Source organism: Phalacrocorax carbo, chromosome 2 (assembly GCF_963921805.1).
Source record: "Phalacrocorax carbo chromosome 2, bPhaCar2.1, whole genome shotgun sequence".
In the NCBI taxonomy this organism is placed as follows: domain Eukaryota; kingdom Metazoa; phylum Chordata; class Aves; order Suliformes; family Phalacrocoracidae; genus Phalacrocorax; species Phalacrocorax carbo.
The window spans coordinates 134,765,875-134,783,291 of NC_087514.1; the positions used below are offsets into that span (position 1 = coordinate 134,765,875).

General features: G+C 41.8%; 2 protein-coding genes across 4 annotated transcripts in view; both read right to left on the reverse strand.

Annotated features, from left to right (window-relative positions):
* HDAC9 (histone deacetylase 9) overlaps nucleotides 1–8,245 on the reverse strand; it is a 487,110-nt gene extending 478,865 nt beyond the window's left edge. Inside the window, exon 1 of one of the 3 annotated variants that reach the window (XM_064444483.1) lies at nucleotides 7,954–8,245. The gene's annotated coding sequence lies outside the window, so the exon portion shown is untranslated. The remainder of the gene's footprint in view (nucleotides 1–7,953) is intronic. The other 2 variants (XM_064444482.1, XM_064444481.1) reach the window with 2 other exon arrangements.
* On the reverse strand, nucleotides 7,269–8,928 carry LOC135311791 (sterile alpha motif domain-containing protein 1-like). The gene is made up of 2 exons (XM_064441815.1): nucleotides 7,954–8,928; nucleotides 7,269–7,343 (listed from the first exon to the last, which is right to left on the reverse strand). Exons 1-2 carry the CDS (start codon nucleotides 8,926–8,928, stop codon nucleotides 7,269–7,271), a joined length of 1,050 nt encoding a protein of 349 aa, XP_064297885.1.
* Between the last annotated feature and the right edge of the window lie 8,489 nt (nucleotides 8,929–17,417).

The window sequence follows — 17,417 nt, forward strand, 5'->3', positions numbered from 1 at the left end:
GAAAGAAGTCTCATCAAGTTAATAGGCCGGCATTGCTCCAGTCATATGTATCTCACTGAAATGCAGTAAAAACCTAGAGTTACACACCCATTAACCACATTAATCCTGGATCTTTTCCACTAGTTTCCAGTGAAAGCTTCTTGACAAAAAAAAGGACTTTCTAACTTCATTTTCCAATCAAAGGGAAGCTTTGAACGCTTTTGTTCCAAATGATTAAAAGACAATATTCAATAATATTTTCATATCAGAACTTCTTTATTTCAGGGAGGGAAAAAAAGAAAAAAAAAAGGGTACAGCCAGATGGAGTGGGAGACAAGGTGTATGTGACAGCATACAATAAATATAGATACTTCATGTTCTTCCAAGAAACTTTAAGAAACCTGGATTTATTGAGAGCAGTTCAATATTCTCTTTGATGCTTAATTCATTCACAGAGACTAATATGTTCAAAATAGGAGAACTAGCACCTCTAAAAGGTTTTACTCAGCTTTTTTTTATGTTACATTCAACACTACTCTGTGTTCAGTGCAGATCGTCCACCTTCAAGCAAGGAATGTACACATGAAAGAAGAATGGATTGCTAGGCTGCTACTACAGATGGTAACCATAAATTAAACCTAGATGTATAATTTATAAATGATAATACCTTTCTCTGACTCATATCTTGGTTTGGATTCTCCCCCAAACCACTCACTCTTGTCAGCTCTGTTGCACTGATTGCCACAGGATTGCATCTCGACCATGTCTTCACTCTGTTGCTGTTGATGAGATTGAACTTTGTTCCCCACTGCTCCGTACTTACTCTGATTTATATGGAAGGAAAACTGAGTAGACAAGAGGCCAAAAAGGATCCTACGGCAACCTCCAGCCAGATCCCTGGTATGGATGAGGTCAGCGGGGCAGACCCAACTCACCTTAGAAGACTCTTTATGATTTCAGCTATTGAATATTATTTTCCATTTCAACTCACTGATCTTTCCATTTATGTTTTCAGAGAATATATACAGTAACTACTTATATCCCAAATAAAACAGTTTCTACTCCAGTATGCAATATTAAAATGCCATTTAATTAATAGTATAGCTTATTAATCATTGTTGGTTATATTGTCTACCAAAACAGGAAACAAAAGATTAGAGTGGTAACTGTATCTATCGTATATTGCCAGCATATTCCTCTAATTTTAAGCTATATATGAGCAATTGAATAGCTATCTATCGATGAACCAGGTAAAATACCAATAATGTATACATTTTACACACTCAACACAGTCACTATGTGCATATGCTGCTTATTTTCCATTGGGAATTCAGTGTTTCATTTTTTTTTTCCTAGGAAATCATACATTCACGCCTGCAGTTCACCCACCTCTTGTCAAAGCAAGGTTTCAGTTCAATAGTTAGGCACCCTGGAGACTTTATGATAACTGTCAAACACTTGAATAATTAAAGTTTTGTATAATTAAAAGCCTAGACATACAGAATGCCTGTCTCATGTCATTTTCTTCATATGCTTCTAAAAAGGAGATATTTTAATGCATGTAAAGGGTTTTAAAATAAAATTCCTATGTCACATTACTTCCCCACTCAAAATCATGATTCAAGAACTTTTCTGGTAAGGACTATCAAATAAACTGTGTTTATATGTAAGCTGCAATAACAAATTCTTAAAAGCACATAATAGCTTGCATTAATTTTGGGTCTCAAGACAGTACAGTGCTGCTCAATGCCTTATTCATGGATTTTCAGAATCTTGTGCTATTTACTGTTTGGTAGATTTATCAATATGAAGTTTTAGCATTCCCCTTTACTCAAGCACTGGACCTCATCTGGAATACTGCATCCAGTTTTGGTGAAAGATGCCTTCTCCTGAGTCCATCAAGACAGTCAGGGGCTGGAGCACTTGCCCTGTGAGGAGAAGCTGAGAGAGCAGAGCTTGTTCAGCCTGGAGATGAGACAGCTTTAGCCTAATATCAGCCCGCCAGTGCCTACAAGGAGGTTACCAACAAGATGAAGCCAGGCTCTTCACAGGTGTGCATGGCACAAGAACAAGAGACAACAGTCACAAATTGAAACTGGGAGGTTATGACTCAACATAAACATGAAGAATTACTATGAGGATAATTAAGTGTTGGGTCTGATTGACCAGAGAGCTTGTGGAATCTCTTTCCTTGGAGGCTTTCCAGACAGAATTGGACAAACCCTTAAGCAACATGGTCTAAATTCTATGTTGACTCTCCTTTGACCAAGAGATTGGACTACAGACCTCCTAAGGTCCTTTCCAACTTGAATGCTTCTGTGATTTAGTGTAATCATGAGCATTACAAAAGTAACGGGAAATTAAACTTCCAGTCTGACTGGAATACATCCTAGGACACGTCAGTAGGCTTTTTAAAAAAGAGATAGAGCACTACCACCGTTGAACAAGGCACTAATGAGATTTCTATGGGTACAGACTACCATTCTGGTCACATTTGCTGAAGAAATATAATTCAGATTAAAAATGATACAGAGAAGGGCACAAAGATACCTGCAGGAATAAATATATTCTTATAAGAAAATAAACCAGAGGGGTAAACTCAGGCTCAGAGGCTGAGAATGAGGGAAAGGGAACTGGAAAAAACAAAAGGAGAAAACTGAAAGGCAAAACTCCCTCCAGTGGCTAGTCGAGAAGAGAACTGACAGGGTCTCCCCAATAAGCATCCTCTCCCAGGTGTCCTCTCCAGTGCATCAGGTGGTCCAGCATACTACTTTTTTCCATAGAAACTCTATAGATCTCCTCGTGATCTGCTCTAATTCCCTACTGCCTGTCCCCACTTCTGATGCTATCAGCATTGACTGGAGCAGTCTTTGATCAGAGGCTGGTGTTGCAAGCTAACTGGCTGTTCAGCTTTATGTATATTATTCGATAATACTTATCAGATACTTGTCTTTTTACTAATGCAAACTAAAAGCTGCAAAAAATGTTGCAAGAAAAGGATGGTGAAAGAGAGGCTCTTACACCTGCAGAAACCTGACAGAACAGTAGTATTAGGGTGTGCAGGTGTGTAAGACCTTGAGAACTGCACAACCCACAGCACAAGGACAGCAAGGGCAACACTGCAGCTTTGGTGAAAGGTTACAGAGCTGCAAGGGAAAGGCAGAGTGCAGAGCTGCAAATGGAAGACCCTTGGCATTGCAGAAGGTTGAGGCACCAAAGGCACTATGCAGTACACCACACCTTTATGAATAAGTTCAGGCTCAAGTCTTCTCGTGTCTTTCGTGCACAGAAGGCTGACTGATTCTACAGGGCTGCCAATTTCTCTAGGGGGCAAGGCACAAACTTTTCAAGACACTCATTAGACAAGGCCTTTTTTCTTCCTGGTTAAAGCAGCATGGCAACAGAAGCTGGACTCAGCGAACATGATGGTAGAGACTCACACATGCTCAGCCTGAGTCAGATACAGGACTCAAGCCTGAACAAAGCCCCAAGAGTGACAGTCATCCATTCTAGAGAAAGAGCACTCTGTATCTTGAACAGAAATGAGCTTAAAACAAAGACTGAGAGCCTCAGAGCAGAAATTGAATGAAGAGATACAGAATCCATCATCTTCTACTCCAAGACTGAAAAACTAGGGACTAATAAAAGACGTAAGTAGTCATCTTCTTACAGGCACTTCTGAGCCAAAGACCATTTCATTTCCCTAAACAAAAACAGTTTACATTTATACAATAGCTTTAAAACCGAACTATCCTGGTAGTTATTAGACATTATAAAGAAACTTTGACAATGTGTCATGATTTGTGAGTGATAAATGTTAACACTTACATTGAACAACGCCATTAACAAGAAATTACTGGAAAATAAGAACAAATATTTGCTTCCCGCTACCTTCCCAGCTCATAATCTACATAATATTTTGAATTAATGCTAAAGACAAGTAAACATCTGATCTTGAAGGTTGTGTAACAAAAGCTTTCAATCACTTTTCCCCATAAAGGAATTTCCAAATTATGTAATTTCACCTTGCCGATCTTGACTGTGTGAGAATCTAAGAACAGAAAAACCTAATCAAACCGAAGATCTGTTTAGCCCCATATCTTGTCCCCAGATGCCCAACAGCAGATGAGCATGGAAAAGTGAGGAAGCACAACGCAACCATGTAATGGTACCTCCTCAGAATACTCTGAAGTCTCCAGAATACTTGCAGGTTGGGGACTGACCCAGAGACATTACCTCTCTGCTTTCTAGCCTTTGACATGTTTTTCATCTACGAATTTTTCTAAATCATTTTTGAACTCGTGTTAACTTTTTGCATTGACAAACTTCTTTGGCAAAAAGTTACATAACTCTATAATGTATAAAAATGGAGAAGCATGGAAAAGTTTGGGTATGTCGTCACAGGAAAGTTAGATCATACCTTGTAGCTACAAGGATTTTAAGATGGCCTCATAGTATTGAAAGATTATTTTTGAACAGTAGTTAAGCACCATTTCACTGTAATTTTAAAGCTGCTTGAAGATGAAGGTATGGATTAGCAAATACAAATAAACTTCACAATATTATAAAAGGCAACACTAGTGCAGCCTTACCCAGCATCCACTGCATAATGCATTCATTCCAAGTAAGTTACATCAAATAAGGGATAAATTATTATGATCATCCTAACCTAAAAACTCAAAAACAAAAGGAGTAAATGAAAGGTGATTTCATCAAGTAACGTCAGCTCTAAAATGCCTTACTCACATATCAGTTTCAGTAAACAATCTAACCTTAAGTGATTCAGCAATCCAGCTTTCTCTGATAAAAATGCTCACTTCTCTGGAAATCATTACTGAAACCTTGAAACATGACAAATATCTTCTATCATGGACTAGTCCAACGCTCTGTCTTTACATGAGAGTTACCTTTAATTTAACTCATCAAATGTATTATGCACCTTCCTACTCCAATGCAGCAAGAGAAAGAACATTTTTAATATATTCTTGAAGAGACTGGAAAACTCTGGTAAATACCCATTCTTTTAACTTGAATTTAAGTGGAAAGTTAATTTCATGTAGGCAGTATGCATAGAGGACAAAGCATATAATCCTCAGAAAACTGAGCCCAAACCTCTTTTGCAAAAGGGAGAAAACCCTCACTCCTGAGATATACTAAGGTCTCTAAGCTACATGATTCAGCTATGACTACACTGTAAACCAGAAGTACTTTGTATCGCACTTTGTGTACACATACCCTAAGTAGCTTTAAATTACCTTAGTCTGAATACCGATTAACATAAAATGACAATAGTACATGCAGTCTGGTGAATATATGCTTCATTTACCATTTTGGAGATGACTAGCCTACATCCCACCTTTTTTTGTCATTTTTCATGGTAATAGCTGTCCATACACAACAGGATTTGATTATTTTCACAACTACATTTCTCCTACTAAGCATTAGTTGAATACTAAGAAACTAACCATTCCAACTACATTTAGTCACCCTCAGTATTCTTGGTAATTCATACCAGAATTCATATTATTTTCATGATGGGTAAAGACGAATTCAGTCAGTATTTTCAGTAACCAAATTACATTTTTAACAGCAACTATCTCAGGTAGCAAGATGAACAACTGAAAATAATTTTCCTCTTTAAGTGCTTTTTAGAAAGTACATAGCTTTTATAATTTTAATCTCTTTTTAATGTTATCTTCTATTAAGAAATTAGAAAATATATATGCCACTCAATCACAATATTACATTTTTTTCCCCAGCAAAATTCTAATAGGAACAGCTGCACCAAATGAAGCATGTATTGGGACTTTCAGTAGTGAAGACTCTATTTCACTTTTGTTTTTAAACTGCTCTGGTCACACAGGAAGATGGTGCTAAACAGAAGATACACAACAGCTTACAAACTACTATTCCCGTTCCATCTTGTAGACTGCTCTTCATTTGTGGCAAAGGAGGTTAATGGAAAACCAAACACTACTGTTTTCAAAACAGGCATTTTAATGTTAGGTTGGAAATATTTGGGTGTATTACACATTCACATAGACTTTGATACCAAAATACAAAGGAATCTGACAAGCAGAACAGTGTTTTGTGTGGGCTTAACTAACCATAGTGCTGCACTTGCATCAGCTTGGTCACCAAGAATTATAATGGCGTGGTTTTGTCTGTTTTGGAATTCTGAACTGACAATGACATTTTCATACCAAACAGAGCTACTTCAATATTTACATGGAGAAGCTGGCACCAGTGGCAGGTAAATATGACTGACTGCAGCTTTTCTGTGGGGCCATGACACATTTTTTCCCCAATGTTCCAGATCACATCTCTGCCATCATAATGAAAAAGAGCTGTTAAAAAAGACTGTATTATTTGCATCATCGACGGTGGAAAGTTATACATAGTTGAGACCTACCTATTTTATACAAATAACAATGCAACTTGTATGAGGGGATGGAAATGCATTCCAAGACTGTTCTGGTATTATGACAGAGAACAAGCCTGCACTTCTCGCTGAACAAAGCGTTCTGGGTACAAGACATAGATGGGCTGGGGCCACTGATACAGGAACGCATCGGACATGAGAGAGAATTTAGAAATACCCAATAAAAAGATAACTTTAAATATCTTCAGTAGATCTAGGGAAGCTGCTGGAGAGCCAGGGAGCAGAGGCGAGATGAGAGAGGGAAGATAGGTGATGTACAAGGCATTTGAAAAATATTCATGTGAAATACCTTACTTTTTTGTTCATGAGTTCTCAGCAGAGCTTACAGGCCTTTGTCAGCTTGCAAATTAAATCCTGAATAACTGTCACAAAACTATTCTTCTGTCACAGAAAACAAAATGTCAAGGAACTAAAGCTGACAATGTTGGAAGACAAATATGTTTAAAATTCGTCGGTTTCTGTGTCAGTGCTTGTTCTGTGCCGTTTGTGGCAGAGATTCCCAACAGCTTTTGCATCAGAAAAGAACATTCATGCATTTTCGTATGTCAAAAGGTCTCCGCAATTCACTCCGCTACTTCTCCCTCAATGTTCAAGTTGTCTTAAGCATTTCTCCCCTCTTAAATTCTCACGTAGTATAACAGTGCTTTTAGACCTCTTCGGAGCACTTAAAAATACAAACGGCCGCGGGCTCAGCGTAAATCTCTCAAAGATACGCGTTTTGTGCACCGCAAGTAATACCTGCTTCTTTTTCTATCACAGTGGTAAGCACGAATGATTACCGATTGCTATTATGTTCCATTTCTGATCAAAATTCAGACATTTTAGGTGAGTCAGAACAACTGCACCCTCACTGGAAACCACCGGTCCGACGCCCGGCGCTGCCAGCCTGCCCCTCGCCTGGCCGGGACGCGCACACGCCGCTCTGCCACGCGAAATGCAGTTACAGAGAACTCCTGCCGCCCACCCGGGACGGGGTGCCTCCGTGCCTGCCCCCCGGCCGCCGCCTGCTCCCGCCAGTCCCCACACGGTGCCCGTGGGGAGCCCCCTCCCCGCTCCCGCCTCCTCGGCCCCCACCGCGGCAGCTCCCCGCGACCCCACAGCAGGAGGGGGTCGCGAAGGGACCCCCTCCCCGACCAAGTACAGCACACACACACGAGCAGGGCAGTCGCGCGGAAAAACTCTTCCACTCACGCTCCCGCAAAACAAAACTTGCCGGGGGGGGGGGGGGGGGGACGGGGGGACGGAGACACGGGAGGACAGGACACGGACGACGGCCGCCCCCCCCACCCCCCCCCGCACCGCCACCTTGCCCCCCCCCCCCACCCCAAAGACACGGCCCCAACTTCCCGAAACCTTCCCAAAGGTCCCCAAAAAATCCACCCCGGCAAGGCACGGAGAACGGCGGGGCGGCGGGACCGGCCGTCCCCCGCGCTGGCTGCCGGCTGCCGGCCGCAGCCGGGCGGAGCGGAGCGGAGCGGGGCGGAGGGGAGGGGAGCGGAGCGGAGGAGCGGCAGCCGGCCGGTGCCACTCACCTTCCCGCGCCTCCGCCTTATCTCTTCGCTCGCGGGCTGCAACTTCCAGTCCTTCCCCCAACTGCCATCTTCCACCGGAGCGGCGGGGGAAGGCGCGGAGCGGGGGGGGAAAGTTGCGGCTCCCGCGGGGGTTAGGTGGCCATAGCGCCGGCGGCGGGGCCAGCCTGTGCCGTGCGCGGCGGGCGGGCGGGGCGGCGGCAGCTGGCGAGGGGCTGCGCGCTGCGATCGCCGCCCGTGGCGACGCGAGGAGGATTTACTAAAAATAGCCGCTCGGCTCGGCGGGGGGGGGAGCGGCGGCGGCGGCGGGGCGGGGGGAAGCCGGCGGGCGGTGCCGCGCTCCCCGCCGCGGCCGCTGGGGGCCGAGCGGGCCCGGGCGGGCCGGGGACAGCGCCGAGGGGCGCCTCGCCCGGGCTGGAGCGGCGGAGGGTGCGCCCCCGGGGGCGCTTCGGGCACGAAAGCCGAGGGGCTGCGGGTGGCCTGGCCGGGCGGAGGCCGCGGCCCGCGGGGGTGGGGGCTGGCGGTGCCGGAGCCCCCGTCTCCGCGCCTCCGCCTCGGGGTTCCGCGGGTTGCCGGAGCGCGGCCCTGCGCGGCGGCTCTGAGGGCGTCGCCGCGGGGCGGGGAAGGCAGGGCCCGCATGGCGCCCCCGCCGCGCCGGGCCGGGCCCGGGCGGAGGAGGCGGGCGGCCGTGTGGCGCCCCCGCCACCCCTCGCACCGGTATCCTCTGGCGTCCCTCCGGGCGGGGACGCGCCCGCCCGCCGCCCTGCCGGCTGAGGGAGCGGGGCGCCGGGCCCGGCGGTGCGGTGCGGTGCGGTGCGGTGCGGAGAGGCCCCGCCGCTGTCCCCAGCGGGGCTCAGGCGATGGGCGCGGGGGAGGTGTGCGCCGGCACTTTGGGGTCCCGCCGGTGCCCCTGCCTGGGGGGCTGTCACGTCCTGGGGTGACCGCGCCTTTCTCCGGTGCTGCTTCCCCTCGTAGCATTTTATCAGCCTTTATGTTTCTTAGTATCTTCAGCGAGAGCACGGCCGTCTTGCTGAACCCACGTTAGGTCCGTTCGGCAATGATTAACAGTCTCCAGAATTGCCTTTCCCTAATACTGTTTTAAACGGCATATGAAGCACTTCGGTCTATGTATCTTATCTTAACCACATTTATTTCTAATAGAAATTTATGGATAGTTATATTCATTACTTGGGAAAGAAGGGAGCGTCTCCTTTTATTTCTCCCCTTCCAGGTAACGATGAGCTTCAAAGCCATTTAGTTCTTGGAAATCTAAGCAATCAAAAAAAAACCAAACCCAAACATTTAGCTATGTCTCACCTAAAAGCTTTGGAATTTGCATTTGTATGTATATATATTCCATTTATTACTGTAGAAGTTTCATGCTTTGATTTACTTTTTTTTTAATTTTTTAAGATTGATTGTACTCTTTCTGCTGTATTATTTTCCAGTGTTATCTTTTCTGAAACAAATGTTTAAAATTTTTGTTTCCGAGACTGGTAAAGAACTAGTTAAGACTGAAAGGTAAAGCTAGTGGCTAAAGAAATGTTTGAAATTTGGGCCTGAATGTCATTGATTGCTCAAGGGATGCAACAAATGAAAGCTCAACTCTGGTAAGCAGTGTTTTTTGTGACCCTCAAAATAAACCTCACCTCTCAAGATTAGAAATAAAATTGCATCTGTGTATGTTTCAACTTGGACAGGGTTCTCGTTAGTTTGTTTTGCATTGTGTTTTTGTTTGGGAATCAGTTTCAGTGGTTTGGTAGATGTTAAGTCATGGAGTGCGATGTGACAGCTTGGTCCAAATTGGCTACTGAAAGCCCACAGCACCATTTCTCTGACAGATCGATAAGCTTCAAAGTGATACATACTTTTGTTTCATTGTGTCCTCTTGTCCTCTGTCTTCTGAAAGGCAGCACTGGCATTATAATTACATTCTAAAGGACTGGTCACTGTGCTAATGCTATGCTGGGAACTTCTAAATTTATACTGGAACGTATAGGGCATCTCTGAGACACCTCCATGTTTTGGTTACTGCCGTGCTTGCCCTACTCATTTCCAGTCAGTGCTAATAAATATAATGAAGTGGTGCATGGTGGTAATATTCAGGCAGTCTTTATTTTGCTTCTGCTAGATCTGGTATTGCTACTCCATTACTATATCATCTACTCCTAATCCTACTGACCAAAAAAGTAATTTACAGAGTTGACTGATGTGCTGGAGTGAATATATGTAGCTCTTCTTTCACATATAGCATTCCCCATTTTATCACTGTCTTTCTGAGTTATTACAAACATTTACTGAAAGTCATGGGGGTGACAAAATAATGTGGTATGCCTGCATTATCATTTATAAGTTTAATTTATAAAACCTGAGGTGAGGTGATGAAATCCTTAAAATGTTTTCATCCCTAAAAAGGGACTTGCATCATCCTTGCAGCTTCATCTCTGCCACATTGTGAACTGGTGTCCGCTGACCATTAGGCCTAAGATGCCCTTCGCATACACTCTAATTTACAATGACTGGATTTTGGAATGGAAAAAAGCTTGCATATTTACCACACAGAAGATCAGTAAGGTCATTTTTGGGAGGGCCACAAAAAGTTTTGGAAATCACACTGGAACAGACAAACTGTCTTACCCATGGTTCCTCACTTAAGGTAGTGCCTAGTGAAGGCACTAGGAGAAAAAACATAAACTTTTTTCTCTCTTTTTTTCCCCCAGTCAAATAGGAACACTGAAAACATTGAAAAAAACAATACATACAAAACTCTATAGCATTCAGTAAACTGTTTCTCACATTGATGCCTATTTTAGTATCATTAATACTGTGGGCAAATAGCTTTTGGATGTTCCATGCTTTTACTGGAAACTACCTTAGGTATTAAAAAGGCACTGAGGTGTAACAGCTCATCAAGCAGGACTTAAGACTCATCAGGCAGTGAGCAATTCCCTCACTATGATTCCGAAATGAGACGCATAGGATGTTCTGTACTGTGACCATTAAAATTAAGACGATATTCAGCTATGTCCCTTTCCAATCCAGTTCATAAACCATAGTTCCACAAAAAGTGAAAGTCATTGAGATGAACAGAAAATCCTTAACCTTTGACAAGACCAAACTGTACTTCCAGCATACACGTGCTCGTTAACTTGTGGATCTGAATAAGATGGAAGTACGGCTTGTCCATGAAAACCGTTGAGGAATGAACAAAAGCTAAGTCTACCCCATTAGCTGATGTTACATGCCAGCTCTTTGCTAAAATGATCAGTCCTTTTGGATGTATTTCTGTTCCTCAACTGCCAGAAAGAAGATCCTTTTTATTATCTCTGGCAGTCAAAGGGCTTCAATTATTCTTCTCCAGTGTAATCTTGCAACACACCTATGCTTCCAGTCACATCCAGAGCAGACTGACAAGTTGTACTTTACAGAGATGATGCTTAAATTCAGCCTGAAGTTCAAGAAGACAGCCACCTGCTGCGTAAGATGAATAAACACCCCAAAAGTTAGCTGTTGTCTATTCCTTCAGTTCCTGTCCAGTTTTCAATGGAACTCATGGCTCTGCTCCTTAATTTCAAAGTTCAGAGAAATACAAGTCATGCTGTACTCCTCTGTAGAAATTGATACCAGCTGCCTCTCATCTGTTACCTTGTAAGGCTGGATCCTTCCAGTGCTCCAGATTACTTTTTTTTTTTTTTTTTTTGAATGGAATTAATAGACTGATACCTAGCATGTTGCACAGATCATCCACGCACTGTGTACCTAAAAAATGTGGCCCTTCTAACCAGTGTTGTGCAATTCTCTATGTATGCTTTATGTATGCATTAATGCTTACAAGCGTATCTGCTGCTGCAATTTGTATTATACTAAGAATGCATTAAGTCCTTCTCTAAAATTTTAAGATTTGTCTTCCCTAAGAAAAACGTCGAAATTTGGTGGGGGGAAGGGCTGTGACTTATTTGTGAGGTGTGTTAGTTTGACCAAGAAATAGTTACAATGTCTTCTTTCGGGTAACTACAGAATACTTACTTTTTAGTAAGTATCTTGCCCAGTGGCTCATAAACACTGAAATGTTACATGTTGGGTGTAATTGTTGATCTTGTTTACAGAAAGTGTTTGCCTTTTTCCTGAAAAAAAAAAGATCAGCAGCTTAGCTGATCAGACAGTTTTACGTCATTTGTAAATAACTGCTTAACTGCCACAGAAGTAGGCAATCTAAATAAATCAACACAGATGCCAACATTTTAAAGATAATAGGGATTTTTGTACTAACATTCAAAAAAAGAGAATAGTTTTATATATACTTAAATGTCTTATGAAAATATATTTCCCACACACTGGGGATAATTTAATGTGTGATTAGCTCTTTCAGTGCCTGGGCTCTCAGGAATGTGTACACATACCTACATTTGATAGGACTATTCAGGTGGTTAAAATTAAACATGTTATTACCCTGGTTTTTTAGTGCCAGTGGTTAGCCAATATTTGGAAATTTGTGGGCTATTTCTCAGAAACGTGATAGAGTCAAATGTTTTTTGATCCCAACCTATTTGTATGCAGAGAATATAAACAAATCTTGTTTCCTTGAACCAGTAAGTCATGAAATGAGTGGCTGGGCTGGGCTGCTTGCTCGTAATTCCAAGCCTGCACGCAACCATCCTGCTTGCAGCACTGTGCCCCCAAAGTCATTCTACTACTCACATGAAGCAAAGGTTTTTAAGTGCCCCCTAATGCTGTGGTGAACTGTGCAGAACTTGCTATCAGTCATATAAAAAGGGGATCTAAGTCCAAAGCTTGGATGTCTGTTGAAAGATATCTCAGTGGCTTTGGACTAACTGGAGCTGAAGCTGAGCCCTGTCCCTGCTTTCCTATGCTGCCTTTCACTCTTGGACCTGAATCCTCTTCTGTCCTGATCTGAAACACCTGACTGTTGCGGTCTCTCCTGGTTTTGACTGGATCCTTTTCCCCCTATCTTTGCTGCTGCTGAGGTGCCAAATTTTCTAAACTTGTGTTGAAGACATTGGCATGGCCCATTATACAGGTGCACTTGACCTCTCAGGTTTCCTAACTCTGACCTTGTGCTTTGCTCATTCTGAACCAGGTGTCTTTCCTGAAGTCATCTGGCAATAGACTCCAGCAATTGTCTTATCCCAGATCTTGTTCAGGCCAAGCAGCAAGTTCTGTCACTCTATGCCCTGTTTACATATTCCCAGTGCTTGCTTGCTGTGTCCTTGATTTTCTGATGTCCTTGTTTCTTCCTGGCATACGATGTACAGTTCCACCAAAAGAGTGCATTTGTATTCACACTTTATTGTACAAATCTCAGCTTACAAGACTGAGCAACTTTTTCAGCCTTGTTATGCTGATCCACACTTTGGAAGGAAGTTTCTATTCTTCGCCAGTACTAAGTTAGCAGGCATTAAAGTATTCCTTCACTTACCCTGAATAGAAAATGGATTTTATCCAAAAAAGGATAGATCATAACTATATCAAGAACTGCCCACAGATCATAAATATATCTAGCTTACAAAATTCCAGATGCATTAGTCTTTGTAAAAGTGCTTGATAATTACAGAAATAAAAGGCCTAGCCTTTGTACTTGGTGTGTCTTGTTTGTTGCTTATAATCACTGTAGATTATAGGTGAATTTCTTTAGTTCCTAACTGAACTACTCTTTTAAAAGCAAGCTATGTTTAAGTTGAGAAGAGGAACTCTCTGAGGAAAACCCTGTCATTAAACCTGACCAGATCGTGCTTGTGCGGGTGGACGATTGCATATGGTTTTGTCACGTGCTTATTACAGTTAACTGCATTAGCAGATAATACATGATTCTGAATGAAGGAGTGAGCCTGAAATGACACAAGTCTTTCTCACTATAATGATTCATCAGGTAGGATTTGTTTCAGCTTTCTGCTTTAGCTTTTTTTATTATTATTATTATCCCACGCTCTGTAGTGATGAAAGAGTTGTGATGGAGAACAGGCAGAAGTTACTGCTGGGAGCCTCTGTCAATAAGCCTGATGCAGGCAGCTTGGGCCTGATGATGATTCATTGATGATCAAGTGCAGTCAACAGCTCCATGTGAGTATCTGAGCAAGTCATTCTCTGGGTGAGGGGGACAAAACAATTTGGTGACATTATTATTATTCCTTCCTGCGATTTCTTACTTCTTGTTCTGAAATGTCAATATTTGGAAGTTTTTCTTGCCTGAGATCCCATAGCTTAGTACCAGGGCAGTATGAACCGTGATGTCCGTGGAAAGAGAGCTTTTCCTGCACAGTTCTCCACCATGAGGAAAGGTTATCATTGACTTGGTATTGGATTTTCCAACTCGGGTAGATGAGCAGTACTGTAGATGTTTCTGTTGTCTTGGTTGACTTAAAGATAGTTTTCATTGTCATGGCCACTCCACTGTTAAACAGATAATTACAGACATAGGATAGTTTTCTAATAACATATTAACATTAGAACATGTATATTTTTTTCATTATTGATTGACTTCCGTGACTGTGGAAGGCTGTTGGTGAAATAAAATGTTGGCATATAACTCCTAGGCAGGTGGCAATGGAAGAGAGGGGTGTAGTCCCCCTTGTCTTTTATCAACTTTTGCAAACGCAGTATGTGCTCCCCGGTCACAGGTATTACTGTCAGGCTGTGTAGCTCCTATTTCAATTTAAGTTAGGGCTGCAGGCACCCTGCTGTTATCAGTTTCTACTTGGTGATAACCTTGTCAGCTCCCTTTTGGTATGCACGTATTATCAACCAAATAACACTAGTTTCTGAAAATGACCGGTTCCGTTTACATTTCATATTCTGTTGAAAGGAAAAAAAATGTTTGTGACTGAGTAAGAGAAGGAAGGAGCTGTCAACCCTGTTTTGTGCTTACTGCCCACAAATGTTCTCACATTTTGCTTTAAAAAAGTGTTCTGACAAAAATATTAGCACTAATAGTACAGTGTGCATATGTTCTCAGAGTATAAATAGTGCAACTTCATCTCATGAGATAGCTCAGGGCTCTCTCCAACGACTTTAATGAGGTTTGAGGTTGCTCAGCACCTCACAGCAGGCACTTACCACGCAGGATGAAGGCAACATGCTAAACCTGTAATCACGTGAGGTACAAAGCACCATCAGTGTTTGTCCAAGCCAACAGGAGTCACAGGGCTTCGGTGACTGCAGCAGCAAGACTTTTGTTCTCCAATGAATGTCAAAAAATGCTTCTTTCTCTATCACACTGTATCAGCGTCCTCCAACAGACACATCCTACAAACAGCAATCTGTATCAGCATCCTGCTTTCACATAAGAAGTGAAAGTCATTTGCCCTAACTTAACTGACTGCACTACCCTTGGATCCCTGTTCAGGCGATAGAGAGAAATACCTCCAGAGAACAACTCTTCATTCAAATGTAGGTGCCAAAATTTAGGTGGAATGGATCCCACCCAAGGTGTCTGCTATCTTTTATTCACTCTTTACAAGGTTTCTTTTTATTACATGAAGTCTTACAGGGGAATTTTTATCAGTCAAATTGGCAGAAAAAGGCCCATCTCATTTACAGACCTCTGAGGAGAGACAGGTCCACTCTTACATAAATTCTGAATTTGTAAAGTTAATATTCATTTACAAATGCATATGCCATCAAGGCGATGTATTGTGTTCAAGATTATCAAATGGATACTCTTTCTAAAACTGCAGTGTTCTGCAATTTTAACGCTACAGGATGAAGTGGACACTGACAATACTAATGCATTCAATTTAGAGACGTTGATAGGGCTCCTGACAAATCTGAGAGTGGCCAAAATTATTTCAGGGGAAAGTCAGAAATGGGAATTAAAAAGAAGTGTCTTTTACATACAAAAAAATCCCATTAGTAATTAGCCTGTTTCAAATATTCCACTCTATTTTTTTGTGTCCTCCACTGTGTTTCATTCTTTTCTTTTTGATCGTTTGCCACAATTATTATCTCTCAGCTAAAGAAATTCAGGAAATGTTGCTGACAAGAGGCCCACGTTTAACTTTTATCAGCCTACCATTTCTTTTGCACATAACTGAATGACTTTGCAGAGGTCACACACGCTCACTGTACTGCATGAATGCCCAGTTTCTGAAAGCTTTCACGCAGTGTATTGTACCCTGAAGAGAAAAATGTACTTGCTCACTGAACGCCACCTATTCTGTAGGAGTAAAACATTCTGGGTTTTGGAGGCTCATGTATTTTTTGTGCTAATGATTATTAAAGAATTATGCGGTACAGCACAAAATCTTACATATATAAGATTTATAATATATATCATCTATATGCACACATATGTATGATGTGTCTCATATATATGATTTGTATCATAGATACATCATATATATGTATATATAACATTTATACATAAGAATATATAAATGTATTGATAATATTTAAGCATGCACATACAGATATATTCCAGGCTGTAGCTGAGAGCTGGAGAGAAAGTCTCTCTCTCCATGTGTGTGTGTGTGTGTGTGTCCCCACACGAAGTGAGAAATTTTATCTCAACTTCCTGCAGTCTTTTTCCTGGAAAAAAGGAATTCACAAGTGTAACAAAATTCACCTGTTCATAACCTTTGCAACTCCTCCTATTCCACCAAGTCACAGTACTAGAATTACATATGAAGAAAAATAGACGAATCCTGTTCTTTCTGTATTTCTGTCTTTGTATGTAAGACAGAGGAACTGCAATCTCTGCCCCAAATCTTTTCTGCATACAGTATAGCTCCTAGAGATTATTCAGGTCTTTTAAAAAGTGAGACTAATAAAACAGCAGTAGTGTTATTTGTTACAGAATTGATTTAACATGTACATTTATTTGTGTAACACTGTTCAAACGACACCGTGTTATGTATTTTTTCTTGAGGAATAAAAGCGTGCAACTTAAGTAATCACGCTGACTAAAACTCCAGAAAATCTTAAACTTACCTGTAAAGTTTCATATTAAGCGAGGATTTATTGATTTGAAAGTTTCTATTTATTTACTGCTATTTGTAAAAACCCAACACATACATTTTTCTATGTAAGTGTTCAGCCTATATATCACATAAAGTGTCAAAGCTATAGCTAAATATAACGTTTATTATCTTACTTATTTGTCAGTAGCATATATATGAGAGAAAATCAAAGTGGTCCAGTTGTCAGTTTTCCCCTCTACACCTTCCCAAACAAGTCTGGATTTGTAGTTTCCTGACTAGGATACAAGGACAATTGTCCATTCCCTAGCAAGCTACATTTTGGCCAATTGCGAAAGCCTTACAAAGGTATTTGCACATTTGTTTTAGAGTTGTTTTATTTTTATGTTCTGATAGTATGATACCATTAAAATTTTAGAGTACAGCCAGTTCTTGGCATAATAAAAGAATCTCTGAAGAAAATATTTAATGATGATGACTCAAACCCATTTTGTCTTCAGAGGTGTGTTGTACACTGCTGTACCGGTCAATGATGAC

Excerpts from the sequence above, each read along its gene's own strand:
- LOC135311791 (XM_064441815.1), bottom strand. The coding sequence starts at position 8,928 with ATGCTACGAGGGGAAGCAGCACCGGAGAAAGGCGCGGTCACCCCAGGA. Across the intron at positions 7,344-7,953 it reads TAAGGCGGAGGCGCGGGAAG|AGCGGCGTGTGCGCGTCCCG; the intron begins GTGAGTGGCACC and ends TTCGCGTGGCAG.